We start from the raw sequence: 14,763 nt of genomic DNA on the forward strand, positions 1-14,763 counted from the left end.
CCCGGCTCAGGAGCTGTGTCCCCGTCACAATGGGCACAGAGCAGTGGGTGTGGGCAGGCTGGGGTGGTGGCTGGGTCATTCCTCACTGTGAGGGGCCAGGGACCCTCAGGCTGGGGCTGCTCTAAGTCTCAGGGACATCCAGGTACCCCCAGTGTGGTGACATCCTGTGTCCCACAGAGCTGCAGCCAGCCAGGTGGCCTCAGAGAGGGAACAAGCACAACCCCCAGCAGCCCCAGCTCCCTTCAGCAGTGCAGGCAGGACAGCAGTGAGCCCAGCTGGGGGGTGGCTGTGCCATGTCACTGCTGTCCATGGTGACAGGGTGGAGCTGAGCTCAGCTCTGTGTCCAGCGAGAGCAGGAGCAACTTGTCTGTCTCGGTCAGTGAAGTGTAATCCCAGGAGCAGAAATGCCTGGCCAAGGCACTGGGGTCCCCAGTCTGGTGTGTGTGGGGGTGTCACGAGAGGGCCCTGGCCTTGCAGGAGAAGAGGAGGGGCAGATGGTCACGAGTGGCTGTTCCCTGGATGGACACCATCCACCATCCTGCCTGTTTATTCTCCCTGTCCCTGCCCATTAGGGTCAAGCTGCTCACAGGGGTTGAGATGCAAAGGGCAGAGCACCCCATTGCAGAGCATTCCCCGCTTCAGAGCCGTCACTTTGCCACAGAAAACAGTCTGGGGGAAAACCCCCCACGAACAGCGAGCTTGCAGCAGGATTTCCTCAAGCGGGAAGCAGCGGGATGTCCGCGCTCGGTGTCGCCCGGGGGCAGGACGGGGCAGGAGAAGGGAGCGCAGGGTGGTGATGCACGGCCTTTCCTTGGGGCACAGCGGCTGTCAGCGGGTAACAGCCCCTCCAGGGACAGCCGCCAGAGCCAGAAATAGCACGGGGGGCACGAGGGAGCCGCGTGTGGAAGAGGCTGGGGCGGTTTCAGGCGCCGCTTGACACGGACATTAATTACGGCAGGGGCAGAGCCGGAGCGCCGCGCCCGCCGCAGCCGCGGGCACATGGCGGGGCCGCCGGGGACCGCGCTCGCTGTGCCCGGGGGATGCAGCTGAGAGCCCGCTTTTGGTAGGTTTTACAAGCAGAGATTGCAGCCCCAGGGCCGGGCACAGGCGGAGGGAGCGGCACGGGAGCGCTGATGTCCCTGGCGATCCAAGGCACCTGCTCTGCTCCCTGCGCTCTCCTGGGATCCTGCGCCTCCTGCACAGCCCATCCGCCTCCGGGGCTTGAGGGTTGGGAAGGTGCATCCAGGAGGAGCAAAGGAGCATTTGTAGTGCTGGGATGTTCTGAGGTTCCCTCTCAAATTTGGGCTGTGCCGTCGGCACCTGCTGCCTCTCGCTGTGGGATCAGCATCGCAATGTGCCCACAATGCGGATTTTCAGCTCCAGGACTATCGCAGCCCTTTGGATACCGTCCCTGGACCGGCACTGGGGACAAACCAGCAGGTTCAGCTCGGGATTGCAGCCGTGGCATGCTCGGAGTCTGTCTGGGGATGGAGGGCACGGGGTCGGGGATGGGTTGGGGTCCGGAGCTGGGAGCGGCGGCTGCGGCTCGGGGCTGCGGCGGGGTCGGGTCCCTGCTGGCAGCGTGGGGAGGGCAGCTGGCACCTTCAGCTGGTGCTGACACCGAGATGAGGGTGCCAGCTGAGCCTGCAGCCCGGCTCCTCGCTGCTGCCCTCGGGTAAACGCCGGCTCCGCTTCCCGCTGAGCTCCGGGAGCGGCGCAGGGCTGGGGCTGGGAGGGCGCTGGGAACGCAGGGATGGGGAATGGGATTTGTGCAGGGACCTGGGATCCTCCCGTGCTTCCTCCCTCCAGGGAAGCTTCTCCTGGCAGGGCTCTGAGGCAGCCCACGGCCAGGGTTTAGGGCGGGACAAACATCACCCCCCATTTCCCATCTGTGCCTCACTGCCCTGCCCCGGGCACTGCTGGCCCTGCTGTTCGGTGCTTTTGCTGTCGCACTAATTGCTCGGGATCAATTATTCATTGTGCAGTAATGAAGCAGGGAGAGGGTGGCTGTGCAGCGAGCCCTGGGCTCTGGCTGTCCTCGCAGAGGGTGAGGAGCAGAGCTCGGGGAATGATCCTCGTGAGCACTTTCACAATGACTTTGTGAAGATTTTCTCAGGTTTTGGTTTTTCTGCTTTGCATTTCTGGCTTTGCTTTCTTCCCCTCAGCCCCGTGATGCTGTTCCCTGTGAAGCTTCCTTGGTTCTTAGATGTCACTTTTTAAATCCTGAGGTGCTGAGCAGCATTTCACAGATAGAAGGTTCTGATCTGGTGGATCTGGGCACAGTTTTGTCCCATGCTAAGAACCGAAATTGTCCAATACTTTCCTTCTGCTTCAGGAAAAACCTGCTTTGGAAAGGCTGATGTTTCCCTGGATGATGTAAGTGCTCTTTTCCTGCAATCCAGCTGATGTGGGGTGGGTGCTGCCTCCAGCACAAGGAACCCTCTGCTGTCTGCATCTCCCACAGTAACCCTGCAGAGATAATTGGTCTCATTCCCATGGGGTTAAATGCCTTTGGGGACAGGTGAGGCATCTCAGAGCAGAGGTCCTTGGGAGGGCAGCAGGGGCCAGAGAGGTTTCCCCGTGGGACACACGGAGGATGGAGCTGCCATGGCCAGGGACAGCCACAAGATTGGTTCTTCCACAGCTGGACCAGCACATCCCTCACTCTCCTGCTCACATTGATGTCCAACAGCCTGAAGGGACTTACCTGCTTCTCCCAGTCCCTGGTTTTGGCTGAGGAGGTACCTGGGTGCAGGGCAGCTCTCTCAGCTCTGTTTTGCCTCCTCTTCCTCAGCATCAGCACAAAAGAGAGAGAAAACATGAGCATCCCCATCAGGAGCCAGGAAAGGCTCAGTTAAATGTCCCTGTGGCCAGGCATTGCTTGAACCACAGTGGCTCCATGACTGAGAGGAGCAGAGGCTTTGAAATGAGAAGCTGAGAGCCTCAAAAAAAAAAAAAAAAAATCCCTGACCTCCCCTTGCTGGGGATTCCAGGGAATGCCACATGTGCTGGCACAGTGGGAGAGCTGGCAGCACCAGGGCAAGGGCAGGGCAGGCTTCAGCTCTCAGCTCTGCTGTCTCCATGGCTGGGATTTTCCCAGCTGTGGCTCACATAATTTAAAGAAATGCTGGAGAAGTCAGGGTTGTGCTGACGCTCGTTGAAATTTTCTCTGCTGAGCTGGAACAGTCCTGGATGTGAGCAGCAGCTCAGAAAAACCTGCTTGAGGTACAGACCAAAGAGCAGAGGGGTTTGCAGTCCTTCTGCACTGTCTTTGTTTCAATAAAACTTGAAAAATTTGAAAAAAACTTAATTTTTGAGGTAGTGAGTGATCCTTGAAGGCAAAGAGAAGCCAGGGAGTGGATAACAGGTGCGAGGTTGGAGAATGCTGGTGCAGGCAGGGCAATGTTGGGGTTTTTTTTGGAGTGTGTTGGTATTTATTCAGCGAGGAAATCATTCTTAGGATCTCTCTTGCTGTTGCTCTGGTTTCAGACCTATCATCCTCCTTCCCTAAAATGACCCCAGAGAGCCATCCTGGGCTTTGGAGGCAGCTCTTGCTTCTGCTTTCTCTTCCCCTTCTCAGGAAATGCTGCCTTGGTCTCTCAGTCTGAGATAGAAACTGGAAGAGTGAGGTGTGAGATTCTCCAGGGAGGATGGAGCAAATCCCCTCAGCCCCTCGACCTGCCTGGGTGCAGACAGGGAAACCCAGATGCTGGGAATGACAAAAGCAATTTGTTGAGTGCAGGGGAAGATGCAGACAGTGAAAAAAAGGGAAATCTGCAGGTGGAGGTCAGGAACACCCAGAGCAGTGAGAGCAAGGCATTGAGAATGGAGAGATGCAGATGTTGGCTCCTGAGCTGCTGGGGTGTTCTGGGTGAGGCTGTGAGGTGGAAGGACAGCACTTCCCTCAGCCCAGCACTGCCTCCACTGCTGCCTCCTCCAGCAGCCCCTCGGCCACATGAAGTGCTGGGAAGGTGTCAGCCCCCCTCAGCTACTGGAAAAGCTGCTCAAAGGCTCCAGGGAGAGCTCAGAGCCCCTTCCAGGGCCTGAAGGTGCTCCAGGAGAGATGGAAGGGGGTGGGATAAGATGGGATTTACAACCAAACCATCCTGTGAGTCTCTGAAGCCTGGTCTCATCCCCATCCCTGAGGTCTCGTGTCAGCAAGGTGACCTTGGCTTTGTGCTGATGAGGTTCCCGGTGCCTCCAGGCAGGAGCAGGTCTGTGGGCTGGCAGTGATGGCATTGCTGCCTCTCCTCCCGTCTCTCCCCACCCCAGGTGATGCTGAGCAGAGCTCAGCCCTGTGCAGACAGGATTTCACAGCCCTGGTGATGCTCTCAGCCCCAGATGGAGCCGACCCTCGCTCATGGTGAGGCTGCTGCTCATCCCCTCCACGCCAGAGAAGCGCAGCAGAGGCTCTGATTGAATTAGTGCAAGGATTTAATTTAATCCCCAAATGTCTCTCATTTTAAAGAAGCCTGTTCATTTCCTTCTAGGCCCTTATCAGATGTGAGCAGGACTGGGCAGATAGGCAGTGCTGGGGGAGGGCTTTGTGGGGAGTGACTCGAGGGCTGTGTGGGTTTTTCCTCTAATTATTTCATGAGATAATGATGACAGTGATTGTAAGACAAATAAAACATCAGCAGCACCACTGAGGCACACGCTGGTGCAAATGGCAGCCTGGCCTGGCAGGGCTGGGAACATTCCCTTCCTACACAGAATCGCTGTGTGGGGAGAGTGGAACAGCCCCAAGGATGGGGGGAAAGGAGCATTTGCTTTGTGCCTGACACCAAATCCAGCTGTTTCATGGGTGGGGAGATGTCATGAAGGGACCAAGCATGTTGTGGTCTCTGAATTTTTGTCTTCAGGCTCACTGGGGGAGTTCAGGTGATGCTGAATTGCTGCTGGGGCGAGCCAGGCTGGCTGGGACAGAGCTGGTGCTCTCTTTTCTACACCCTTTGGGTGTGATAAACCAGGAAAGGCACAGCTGGACACATGTGAGCTCCAGCCCAAGTTCTGGGTGACCTGTTTGCTGGGGCTGGTCCTGTGGAATAGCCCCTGCCTCAGGATCTGTGTAGGAGGGAATTTCTTCCTAAAGAGAGGATTGTTTTCTGTCTTTTGGTCTTTTTTTCCCTGCTGGGCTGGTTTTGCCCCTTTGGCTTAGGAAAATCACACAGGACCCTGCTCTGGCAGGGGAGGGCTCATCGCAGGATCCCCCTGCTCACAAAAACAACCTTGGAGATTTCTTCCCTTGGGCTTTTCCCTTTGAAAGGACGGAGCTTGCTCAGGCCTTCCCCAGCTGCAAAGAAACCTGGAAAAACCAGCCCCAAAGGCTTAAAATCCCGACAGGGGCTGGCAGGAGCGGCTGTGGTTTTGTAGAGAGCCTCGGGCTGAGCCGGGGCAATCCAGGGATGGGCAGAGCCCGGCGCTTCCCTTTGGCATTTGATAACGAGGTGCAGGAGGAGCTGCTGGAGCAGCCGCTGGGTTTCTCTACAGCCCTCGGGGAAAATCCCTGCAGGGCAGCAGCTCCCGGGGGTGAGGATCCCGGTACTGCTCTGCCTCTGTGGCACCCTGGCATTCCTCAAAAACCCCCGGTGCTGGAGGGGGGAGCCGAGTGCCACCATCCCACTCCTGCCAGCCGGGAGAACCTGGTGATGCAGGGCTCAGGAGCAGGACTGGGTGCTGACAGAGCAATGGGTGCTTGGCACCACCTGGGGACGTGGGGACGCTGCCATCCCACCCCAGCAGAGCACTGTTAGCCTTGTTCATATCGGTGCCAGCCTTGCAGGTGGGCTGTGAGGAGGTGAAAGGCTCCTCAGGAAGGTGGCCAGAGAGATTTGGGGTGCTTCTGCTTTCATCCTTTATCTTCTCCTCTGGCAGATGCTGGAGACGGACGCCGAGAAGCCGGGGCAGATGCACTCGGAGGATGGGAAGGCAGCAGCGGGTGATGCCCCTCCGGCTGCCAAGGCAGCGGCTCTGGCCGAGCCCTGGGACGCTCTGGGGGCCACCCAGGCTCCTCTCCTGGTGGAAAAGCAGCCGGTGGCCACCAGAAAGGGAGAGGAGCAGCCCAGCTCCCTGCCAGCCTTTGTCATCCCCGAGCTGCGGCTCGACAGCACCTTCAGCCAGAGCGCGGCGGGCACGGCGGGCAGCGCCACGGACGGCGAGGACGACGAGGAGGATGAGGAGGAAGATGAGGATGAGGAGGACGAGGAGGAGGACAGCGACGAGCAGTACCTGGACAGGAACGAGCTGAAGCGCAGCAGCATGATCGAGACATCGGGCGGGCAGCCCGGCTACACCCTGAGCGTGCAGGGCTCCCTGCGGCGCCGCACCCACAGCGAGGGCAGCCTCCTGCAGGAGGCCAAGGGCCACTGCTTCACCTCGGACAGCACCCTCCACTGCCCCGACAGCCAGGGGACCACCACCCACTGGGCACTGCCCTCCCCCAGGACCCTCAAGAAGGAGCTGGTCAAGAACGGCGGCTCCATCCACCAGCTCACGCTGCTCTTCTCAGGCCACAGGAAGGTACGAGAGCCACGGCTGCTGGGGGAGCTCCTGGGGTGGAGGTGTCCTGGCACATGGATTCTGTCGCTGTGACCATGGCCAAGCTGCCTTGTGAGCGGTCAGGAGGGTCCCTGCCCCTGGCAGCCAGCTCTGGGAGGAGCTCAGCACCCGGGGTCAGGAGGGTCCCTGCCCCTGGCAGCCAGCTCTGGGAGGAGCTCAGCACCCAGGGGTGCTGCCCAGAGCAGTGGGCAGTGCTCCCTGAGCCCCCAGAGCAGAGCTGGCCCTGGCTGCAGCGATGCATGAACGAGGTGCCAGTGCAGAGATCATTCATGGGAAGCTCTGCTGTTCCCATTCTCCCCAGGTGACATTGGCAGGGTGCTGAGGGTGGCCCCTGGCCCCACACCCTGCTCTGCCCCAGCAGCTCCATCCCTGCCTCAGCTCTGGGTGCTGCTGGGGGCTCTGGTGCTCGGCACAGCACCACAGCCCATGGCTCAGGGTTGTTCCCAGCTCAGGTCCTGCTGCTTGGGACACCTCACACAGAGCCACGTTCTGCTCCAGAGCAGTGGGCTCCTTGGCAGGAGAGGCTGCTGCAGACCCTGGGGTTAAACCCATGCTGGGGTTAAACCCACGCTAGGTTAACCCTCTTCCTGCCACGCTGCTTGAAAAGCCACTCTGGTGCTGTTTCCTGGAGGAATTTTTGGGCTCAGAGTCCCTGACCAGCTGGTGAGAGCCTCTCCCGGGGTTCCAGACTGCTGGGATGGGGCTGCTGTCCGCAAGGGAGTCCAAACTCTCCTGGAGACCGATGCCAACAATTGTGTGTGAGAGCAGATGGGGGGTTCAGACCCCCCACCATCCCCGATAAAGCAAAGCCACCCCTGTGTCAGGGGCAGTGTCACTGCCTGTCACACGCGGGAGAGAGGCGGTGACAGCGTCAGCACCGGCTGAGAGCGTCCTGTTGGTGCTGCTGTGAGCAGTGCCCTAAAGGAGAGCTCACAGTGCCGCTGTGTGTGCAGCCCTGAGCCTGCAGCCCTGCAGCCCTGCAGCCCAGCAACCTTGCAGCCCTGCAGCCCTGCATCCCCACAGCCCCACAGCCCTGCAGCACTGCCTGGGCCGGGCTGTGTATCCTGCTGGACACCCCCGATCCCCTCCGTGCCGCGGGGAGCTGCACTGCCAGCTCTCAGCTGGGTGGATGTTTTGGGTGAGCTCCTCCTGTGTTGGACTGTTCTGGTGCACATCAGACTGGGATTTCTGGGGCAGGGATTGGGCAGCCTGTGCTGGTGGGGAGGGCAGTGTGGGGGCTGCACGTTCTGCAGCTCCCAGTTGCAAGCCTGCAGCAGCTGTGGCTGCCTGGAGCCTAAATCCCTGCCCATGTGTTCTGCTGGGCACCCCTGCCTGTTCCTACTGTTCCCTGCTCACATCACCCTGCTCCCATTATCCCATTCCCATCATTCCATTCCCACTGCCCCATTCCCACTGCCCCATTCCCATTGCCCCATTCCCACTGCCCCATTCCCACTGCCCCATTCCCATTGCCCCATTCTCATTGCCCCATTCCCTCTGCCCCATTCCCACTGCCCCATTCCCATTGCCCCATTCCCACTGCCCCTTTCCCACTGCCCCATTCCCATTGCCCCATTCCCACTGCCCCATTCCCACTGCCCCATTCCCATTGCCCCATTCCCATTGCCCCATTCCCACTGCCCCATTCCCTCTGCCCCATTCCCACTGCCCCATTCTCATTGCCCCATTCCCATTGCCCCATTCCCTCTGCCCCATTCCCATTGCCCCATTCCCTCTGCCCCATTCCCATTGCCCCATTCCCACCGTGTTCCCATCACTGCCCCATTCCCACTGCCCCATTCCCACTGTCCCATTCCCACCGTGCTCCCATCACTCCCCCGTTCCCCTTGCCCTGCCTCTCCCTGCCTGGGGAGGGTGTGCAGCGGCCAAGGAAGCCAGGCTGAGCCACCCCCCTGTCTGCACTCTGGAAGTGCTTTTACTGCTCTGTGCCTTTGAACAGTTCAATGAAACCTCCGAGCTTTTTGGGGCAGGACACCGATACACAATTCCCATATGGAATTCCCCCACCGAGCTGTCACACACTGGCAGCACCCGCACCCAGCGGCCCCGGCTGCAGCGCCATCACATCCATCAAATTCTTGGTTATTTTCCCAGCTGGGAGTGTTTCAGAGGGGCTCATTCCACAGCCCTTTTTAACACCATCGTGCCCGGTGTGCCTCCCCATTCCCCCCGTGCCCCTGGTTGTTTTATCGGGCATTGTGGGGAGCGCTGGGACTCCTCGGGACAGCTCTGCTGCTGCTGCCTTTTGTCCCCGAGCACGGAGCCTCTCCGGACAATGGCAGGAAGCCCCGGGCAGCCCGGGGAAGGTGCTCGGCGAGGGCCGCATTGTTCGGGGCCGATAAACTCCGGAAAGCCGGGCGCAGAATGGAAGGAAATGTCCGAAAGCTCGGGCTGCGGGCTGAGCGCAGGGTTCCCACGGCCCGGGCGCGGGGTGATGATCCTGGAAAGCTCCGGGCAGCCCCGGGAGCACGGGATGAGCTGGCGGCGGTCGGGTGGATGCGGGGCGGGATGCGGGGCTGGCCGTGAGCATCTGCAGCGCTCGGGGATGGATGGAATGTTAAACCCCCGAGCTGTGCTGGTCCCGAGGGTCTCCCTGCCAGGCTTTGTGGCTCACAGGCTGTGCTGGTGCTGCCCTGAGCTCATGGCACATCCCAGATCCCCTTGGTTTGTCCAGGCTGCCCTGGAGCGGTGCTCAGAGAGGGGACTTGTAAACCGCAATGATATCATTCAATTAGAGGTGAACTGTTCTGATTTCTCCTGCTTGGAGACTGCTGGGAACTCCTGATTGATTCTGAGTGCCCAGTCTGGTTCTGGGGAGCTCTTTGGGCTCTTTGAGCAGCAGTGGGGATGTGAATGTCCTCCCTGGAGGAGGTACCAGTGTCAGCACCTGGAGGGCACCTGGGCCACCAGCCATGGGCTCTCCTGGGATGCTCCAGGAACACCTGGAGAACACCGGGCAGAGGATGAAGGAGGTTCCTGTGTCAGGAGCTTGTCCTGTGTCATTGCCACGATGAGGAAGGGGCCCTATGGGTGCTGTGGGTCTGGGCTGTGTGGTGTGGAGGCCGTGGGGATGCTGGCCCTGCTGCTTGGTGACACAGAGTGGCACCGTGGGCACGTCCTGGCATGGTGACAGACATTTCTTCTGTTCCCCCCCAGCTGAGTGGAGCAGACCCTGAGTGCAGCTGTGACGAAGGGGACGAGACCTCACGCAAAAAACGCAGCAGGAGCCTGTAAGTGTCACTTTGGGGGTGGCATCAGGGTGTGCCAGGGCTGTTTGTGGGGTCAGACACCTCAGCCGAGCCCTGCTGGTACCAGGAACCCTCAGCATTCCCATCTTTCCCCCTGACTTTTTCCAGCAGCAAAGCCATGAACTGAGGTCTCACTTCAGATGGAATTTCCAGGGAGGGAGGTGGGGTGTGCTGGGGGCACTGTACCCCCTTCCACCGAGCCAGGACAGGGTGAAGACACCGGCTCTTGGGAAAAACAGCTTGTCTGGGTTCAGGGAGAGGACATGGAAATAGTGAAATCTGAGCTGGGGGCCTCCTTCCTGCCGGCCCCGTGCCGGGAGGAGGGATGGGGAGATGGGATGGGGAGATGGGATGGGGAGATGGGATGGGGAGATGGAATGGGGAGATGGAATGGGGAGATGGGATGGGGAGATGGAATGGGGAGATGGAATGGGGAGATGGGATGGGGAGATGGGATGGGGAGATGGGATGGGGAGATAGAAAGGGGAGATGGAATGGGGAGATGGGATGGGGAGATAGAAAGGGGAGATGGGATGGGGAGATAGAAAGGGGAGATGGGATGGGGAGATGGAATGGGGAGTTTCCCATCACGGGTCAGGCTCAGCCCTCACAGCACAGGGAGCAGGGACCACGGGGACCCCCGAGGGACCCTGGCATCCCCTCTGCTGCTCCCGGTAAGGCTTTGGGGTGCCAAAGAGTGGCTGTAAGCAGGGACAAGGTGGCCGTGGCCTTCGCTCTCCTCAAGCACAGCTGCAGCTGAGGGATGCTCGGGACCGAGCTCCTCCAGAACGCGGATCCGGCCGGGTGCCGGGGCCAGGGGGTGCCCGTGGCTGTGTGTCCCGTGTCCTGCGCCGCGTGTTCCGGGCAGCCGGAGCAGCCACACGTGCTTTGAGCGGCTCAGGGTGCGGGAGCCGCCCGGCCCCGCCGGCTGTACCAGCGAGCGGCACTGTCGGCCCGCGCTGCCTCATCGCCGCCGCCTATTTTTAGCTCTTTTTATTATTTCCCCCCCCGGCGCTGGAAATGAAAACGAAGCCCTTGCAGCAGGGCCGTCCCCCCGGGCCCGTGGAGCGCCGGGGGAGCGGGGCTGGCGGGGTCAGGGGCGGATGCGGAGCGGGCTCCGCGCTCACCTTGAGCCGGCGGGGGATGCTCCGGGGAGCTCCGGGCAGCGCCATTGGCTGTCCCCGCCGGCTCCGGGGGTATTTATGGGGCGGGGGCCGCGGGTCGGCACTCGCTGCTCTCCCGGCACACGCTGCCGGCCCCCATGCACCACGCCATGGTGGACTTCTCCGAAAAATACCTGGAAAGGTAGGACACCCGGCATCTTGCGAGGAACGGGATGCGCTGGCCAGGGGATGGTTTGGAAGCAGTGCGGGGTGATGCTGCTGGACCTCGCGGTCATGCTGGGGTGCCGGGGCAGATCACTTTGTAGAGACAGCTCCGGAGTGAAACCAGCAATTTTTAAAGGGAATTATTTCTTGCTGTGGCGTTTATTGTGCAGTGTGGCCGCAGCTGGGGGCTGTGCACACCCAGGGTCGGTGCCGCTCCTTTGCAAGGGTGTGCAAAGAGGAGCAGCACGTGGAAGCTGGGGAACTTCCTTAGGAGGTGTTTGCCTGGTGTGTTCCAGCTGGAAAATCCACCCAGGAGCCAGGACCACCTGCCTGGTGTGTTCCAGCCGGCCTTGGGCTGAGGGCTTTGCTGTGGAGGTGACCCACGTGTGCCACCCAGGGGTGCTCAGTGCTCTGCCAGCCCTGCTGCCCTGGGAACTGGGAGCACTGCTGAGCTTGTTGCTCCAGGCTGTGTGGGGTGGCTCATCCTCTGTGCCAGTGGGTCCCTGGCTGCTGGTGGCATCGGTGATGGGAGGCAGATGGTGTTTGGAGCGTGAGGATCCGCGTTTGGATCCGCTTTTCCCACATTTGCAGGTGCCTGGCAGCGGTGGGACTCGTGTCCTGCTGGGATCAGGGAGTGTGAAGGCAGTGGAACTGTCCGTGTCCATGAGGGTGTGGATGGCACCAGGGACTGGAGGGAGCGATTGCCCTCTGCAATAATTCTGTGGCCCGTTGGACTGAGCCCTGGGGTTGTTGCACCTCTTTTATTCTTCCCAGTGGTTGCTGTGTTTTACCCTCCTGGGGCTGGAGAGAGCTGTAGGTCTGGAGAGCATCACCTGGGCTGGGGTGGTGCATCCCTGTCCTGAATCCCTCCTGTCCCCCTCGTGTCCCTGGGCATGGCTTGGCCAGGTAAAGGTGGCTTCTCTGAGCATCCTTGCTGTCTGTAACATTAAATTTGCAGAATCAGAAAGATCAAGAAGGGAAAACTGAAGCCGCTTGCCTAATGAGATGTTGTCAGATAAGGAGCTTCAGATTCAGAGGGCAGAGTCCATAAGTGCTGAGAAAAGACTGATGCTCTTAGGTTTTGATAAATACGTTATATCCACAGGCAGCGCAAGACTGCCCGTGTGCACTTTATGATGTGATCAAGGAGAGGTATTTTAAGTGGAAAAAATTAAAAACACAGATGGAAGCTGAAATGTAATTAAGACAGAATTCATTATACTTGCTTTTTAATGAGCGACAGATCACTGTCACTGGGAGAAGACCGCCAGAAAAGGGAGTGAGAAGCAAGGCCGGAGCACTAATACTTGACATTGCTGTGTTGGGTTTTTGGGAGGTGTTTTTTGCACTTTTTGGGTTTTTGGGAGGTGTTTTTTGCACTTTTTGGGTTTTTGGGAGGTGTTTTTGGTACCGTGTTGGGTTTTTGGGAGGTGTTTTTTGCACTTGTTGGGTTTTTGGGAGGTGTTTTTGGTACCGTGTTGGGTTTTTGGGAGGTGTTTTTTGCACTTGTTGTGTTTTTGGGAGGTGTTTTTTGCACTTTTTGGGTTTTTGGGGGGTGTTTTTTGCACTTTTTGGGTTTTTTGGAGGTGTTTTTTGCACTTTTTGGGTTTTTGGGAGGTGTTTTTTGCAGTTTTTGGGTTTTTGGGAGGTGTTTTTTGCAATTGTTGTGTTTTTGGGAGGTGTTTTTTGCAGTTTTTGGGTTTTTGGGAGGTGTTTTTTGCAGTTTTTGGGTTTCTGGGAGGTGTTTTTTGCAGTTTTTGGGTTTCTGGGAGGTGTTTTTTGCAGTTTTTGGGTTTCTGGGAGTTGTTTTTTGCAGTTTTTGGGTTTTTGGGAGGTGTTTTTGGTACCGTGTCCCATCCGTGCCCGGCTGCAGTGACCGCGCAGCGCCACGCGGGGGCAGCACGGCCCGCCCAGCCCTGCCCGTGCCGGGGGCTCCGGGGGGATCCGGGGGGATCCGGGGGGGTTCTGGGGGATCCGGGGGGATCCGGGGGGTTCTGGGGGGCTCTGAGGGATCCGGGGGCTCCTTTTCCCACCGCGCTTCCCAAAAAATCTGCAAAACTCTGAGTTCCTGGCAGCTCCCTGTGGGCAACAGCCATCCCCGTGTCCGTGCGTCCGTCCGTCAGTCTGTCCGGAGCGGGGGGACCTCGCCCCAGCGCCCTGCGCTGCCCATCCCGACCGCCCCCTTTGGGGATGTCCCCACGGAAATTCCTTCGGGAATGTCCCCACGGCCGTGTCCCGCACGGGCTGGCACCGCGGACGGGTGGGCACGGTGGGGTTTGAGTGTGGGGGTGCTCGGGCAGGGGGGACCCAGGGCAGCCCCCTCCCCGCTCCCCAGCCCGCTCCGCCTTCCCGGGATGCCTGCGCTCTATAAATAGCCCTCGTAAATCCAAGCCGCGATTATTTTCCCCCGCCGTCTCTTGAAAGGCCCCACTATCCGCCTCGGCGCTGATTTTTCCACCTTTCCTCAAGTTTCCCCAGCAACGGCAGAGCCGTCCCAAAGAGCGGCGGGGCTGGCACAGCCTCCCCTCGCTCGCCGCTCCCCGGCCGCATTTAAAGCTCGCTGAGCCCGCCCACTTCCAGCTGCTCGCCACGGCTGGAGCCGGGCTGGGAGCGCTGGGGCTGTCCCCGCTGCTCGGGCTGTCCCCGCTGCTCGGGCTGTCCCCGCTGTCCCCGCTGTCCCCGCTGTCCCCCAGCCATGCCCTTCTTCCGTGACCCGTCCAAGCCGCAGCCGCTGGAGTTCCACGCCGAGATGCTGCTGGCGGTGCAGAGGCCGCACACGGGCAGCCTGCAGCGCCGGCACACCATGAAGGAGTAGGTTTGGGGTTGGGTTTGGGGTTGGGTTTGGGGTCGGGTTTTGGGTTAGGGGCTGGTTTGGGGGTCCCCTCGCCCCCCGCTGACGCTCGCTCTTCTCTCTAGAGCCAAGGACATGAAGAACCGGCTGGGGATCTTTCGGCGGCGGAACGAGTCCCCCGGAGCCAACCCCTCCGGCAAGCTGGACAAAGTGCTCAAATCCCTCAAGTAGGTGCTGCGGGGGCGGCGTGGGGATGGGGACGGGGGGATCTGGGGACAAGCTGTGCTCTGGAGCTCCTCACCTCCAGGGAGGCTCTGTTCACCCCGTTTGGGGAAGCTGTAGACAGAGTTTTTGTATCTGGAGGAGCATTTAAAATATTTTTTGCCTGAAAACCTCCTGCTGGAGGGTGAGAGGTCCTGCCTGCGCTGCGGCACCGCAGCAGCTTGGGCTGGAAATTTACCTGAGAGCAGCGTTCTCTCAGTGCCTGTCTATAGAACTTTTACTGGCCAGAGGATGGTTTGAAAAACCACTTTACTCTGGAGAAGCTCCAGCAGCTGGAGACGAGCCCTCCCTGCTCCTGAATGGGGCAGCTGAAATCCAGCGTTTCCACAGCTCCGCATCACCCGGAGCTTCTCTGAGTCTTCCTCAGACACCCCAAGTGCTGCAGCTGCCTGCACAGACCTCCTGGGGTTGAATTTTCTTCCTGCCAGCCTAAAGGCAGCGGTTTCCTCCTGGCAGAGCTGCTGTGGTGCTGCCTGGGAGCTCTGCCTTCAGCTGCTCTGCCAGGGCCAGCACCGAGGTGGGAGCCAGGGCCAGC

At 59.8% G+C, this 14,763-nt stretch overlaps 2 protein-coding genes across 18 annotated transcripts in view; both read left to right on the top strand.

Annotated features, from left to right (window-relative positions):
- Positions 1-14,763, top strand: part of RGS3 (regulator of G protein signaling 3) — a 58,672-nt gene that overhangs the window by 41,634 nt on the left and 2,275 nt on the right. For 8 of the 9 annotated variants that reach the window (XM_058853947.1, XM_058853946.1, XM_058853948.1 and 5 more), the window contains 3 exons: positions 5,875-6,519; positions 9,736-9,809; positions 14,072-14,173. In XM_058853947.1, the coding sequence (XP_058709930.1) occupies positions 5,875-6,519; positions 9,736-9,809; positions 14,072-14,173 (821 nt within the window). Of the gene's footprint in view, positions 1-5,874; positions 6,520-9,735; positions 9,810-13,197; positions 13,967-14,071; positions 14,174-14,763 lie in introns of those variants that run through there. The other variant, XM_058853955.1, reaches the window with a different exon arrangement.
- On the top strand, positions 10,369-13,096 carry LOC131586764 (uncharacterized). 9 transcript variants are annotated; one of them, XM_058853967.1, is made up of 3 exons: positions 10,369-12,491; positions 12,554-12,585; positions 12,742-13,079. In XM_058853967.1, exon 1 carries the CDS (start codon positions 10,931-10,933, stop codon positions 11,870-11,872), a length of 942 nt encoding a protein of 313 aa, XP_058709950.1. In that variant the 5' UTR covers positions 10,369-10,930; the 3' UTR covers positions 11,873-12,491; positions 12,554-12,585; positions 12,742-13,079. The 9 variants fall into 9 exon arrangements, with proteins under 9 accessions (XP_058709950.1, XP_058709953.1, XP_058709952.1 ...); XM_058853970.1 differs by having other exon boundaries at positions 10,369-12,585; positions 12,742-12,772; positions 12,990-13,059; XM_058853969.1 differs by having other exon boundaries at positions 10,369-12,616; positions 12,742-12,772; positions 12,990-13,047.

Source organism: Poecile atricapillus, chromosome 20 (genome assembly GCF_030490865.1).
Source record: "Poecile atricapillus isolate bPoeAtr1 chromosome 20, bPoeAtr1.hap1, whole genome shotgun sequence".
In the NCBI taxonomy this organism is placed as follows: domain Eukaryota; kingdom Metazoa; phylum Chordata; class Aves; order Passeriformes; family Paridae; genus Poecile; species Poecile atricapillus.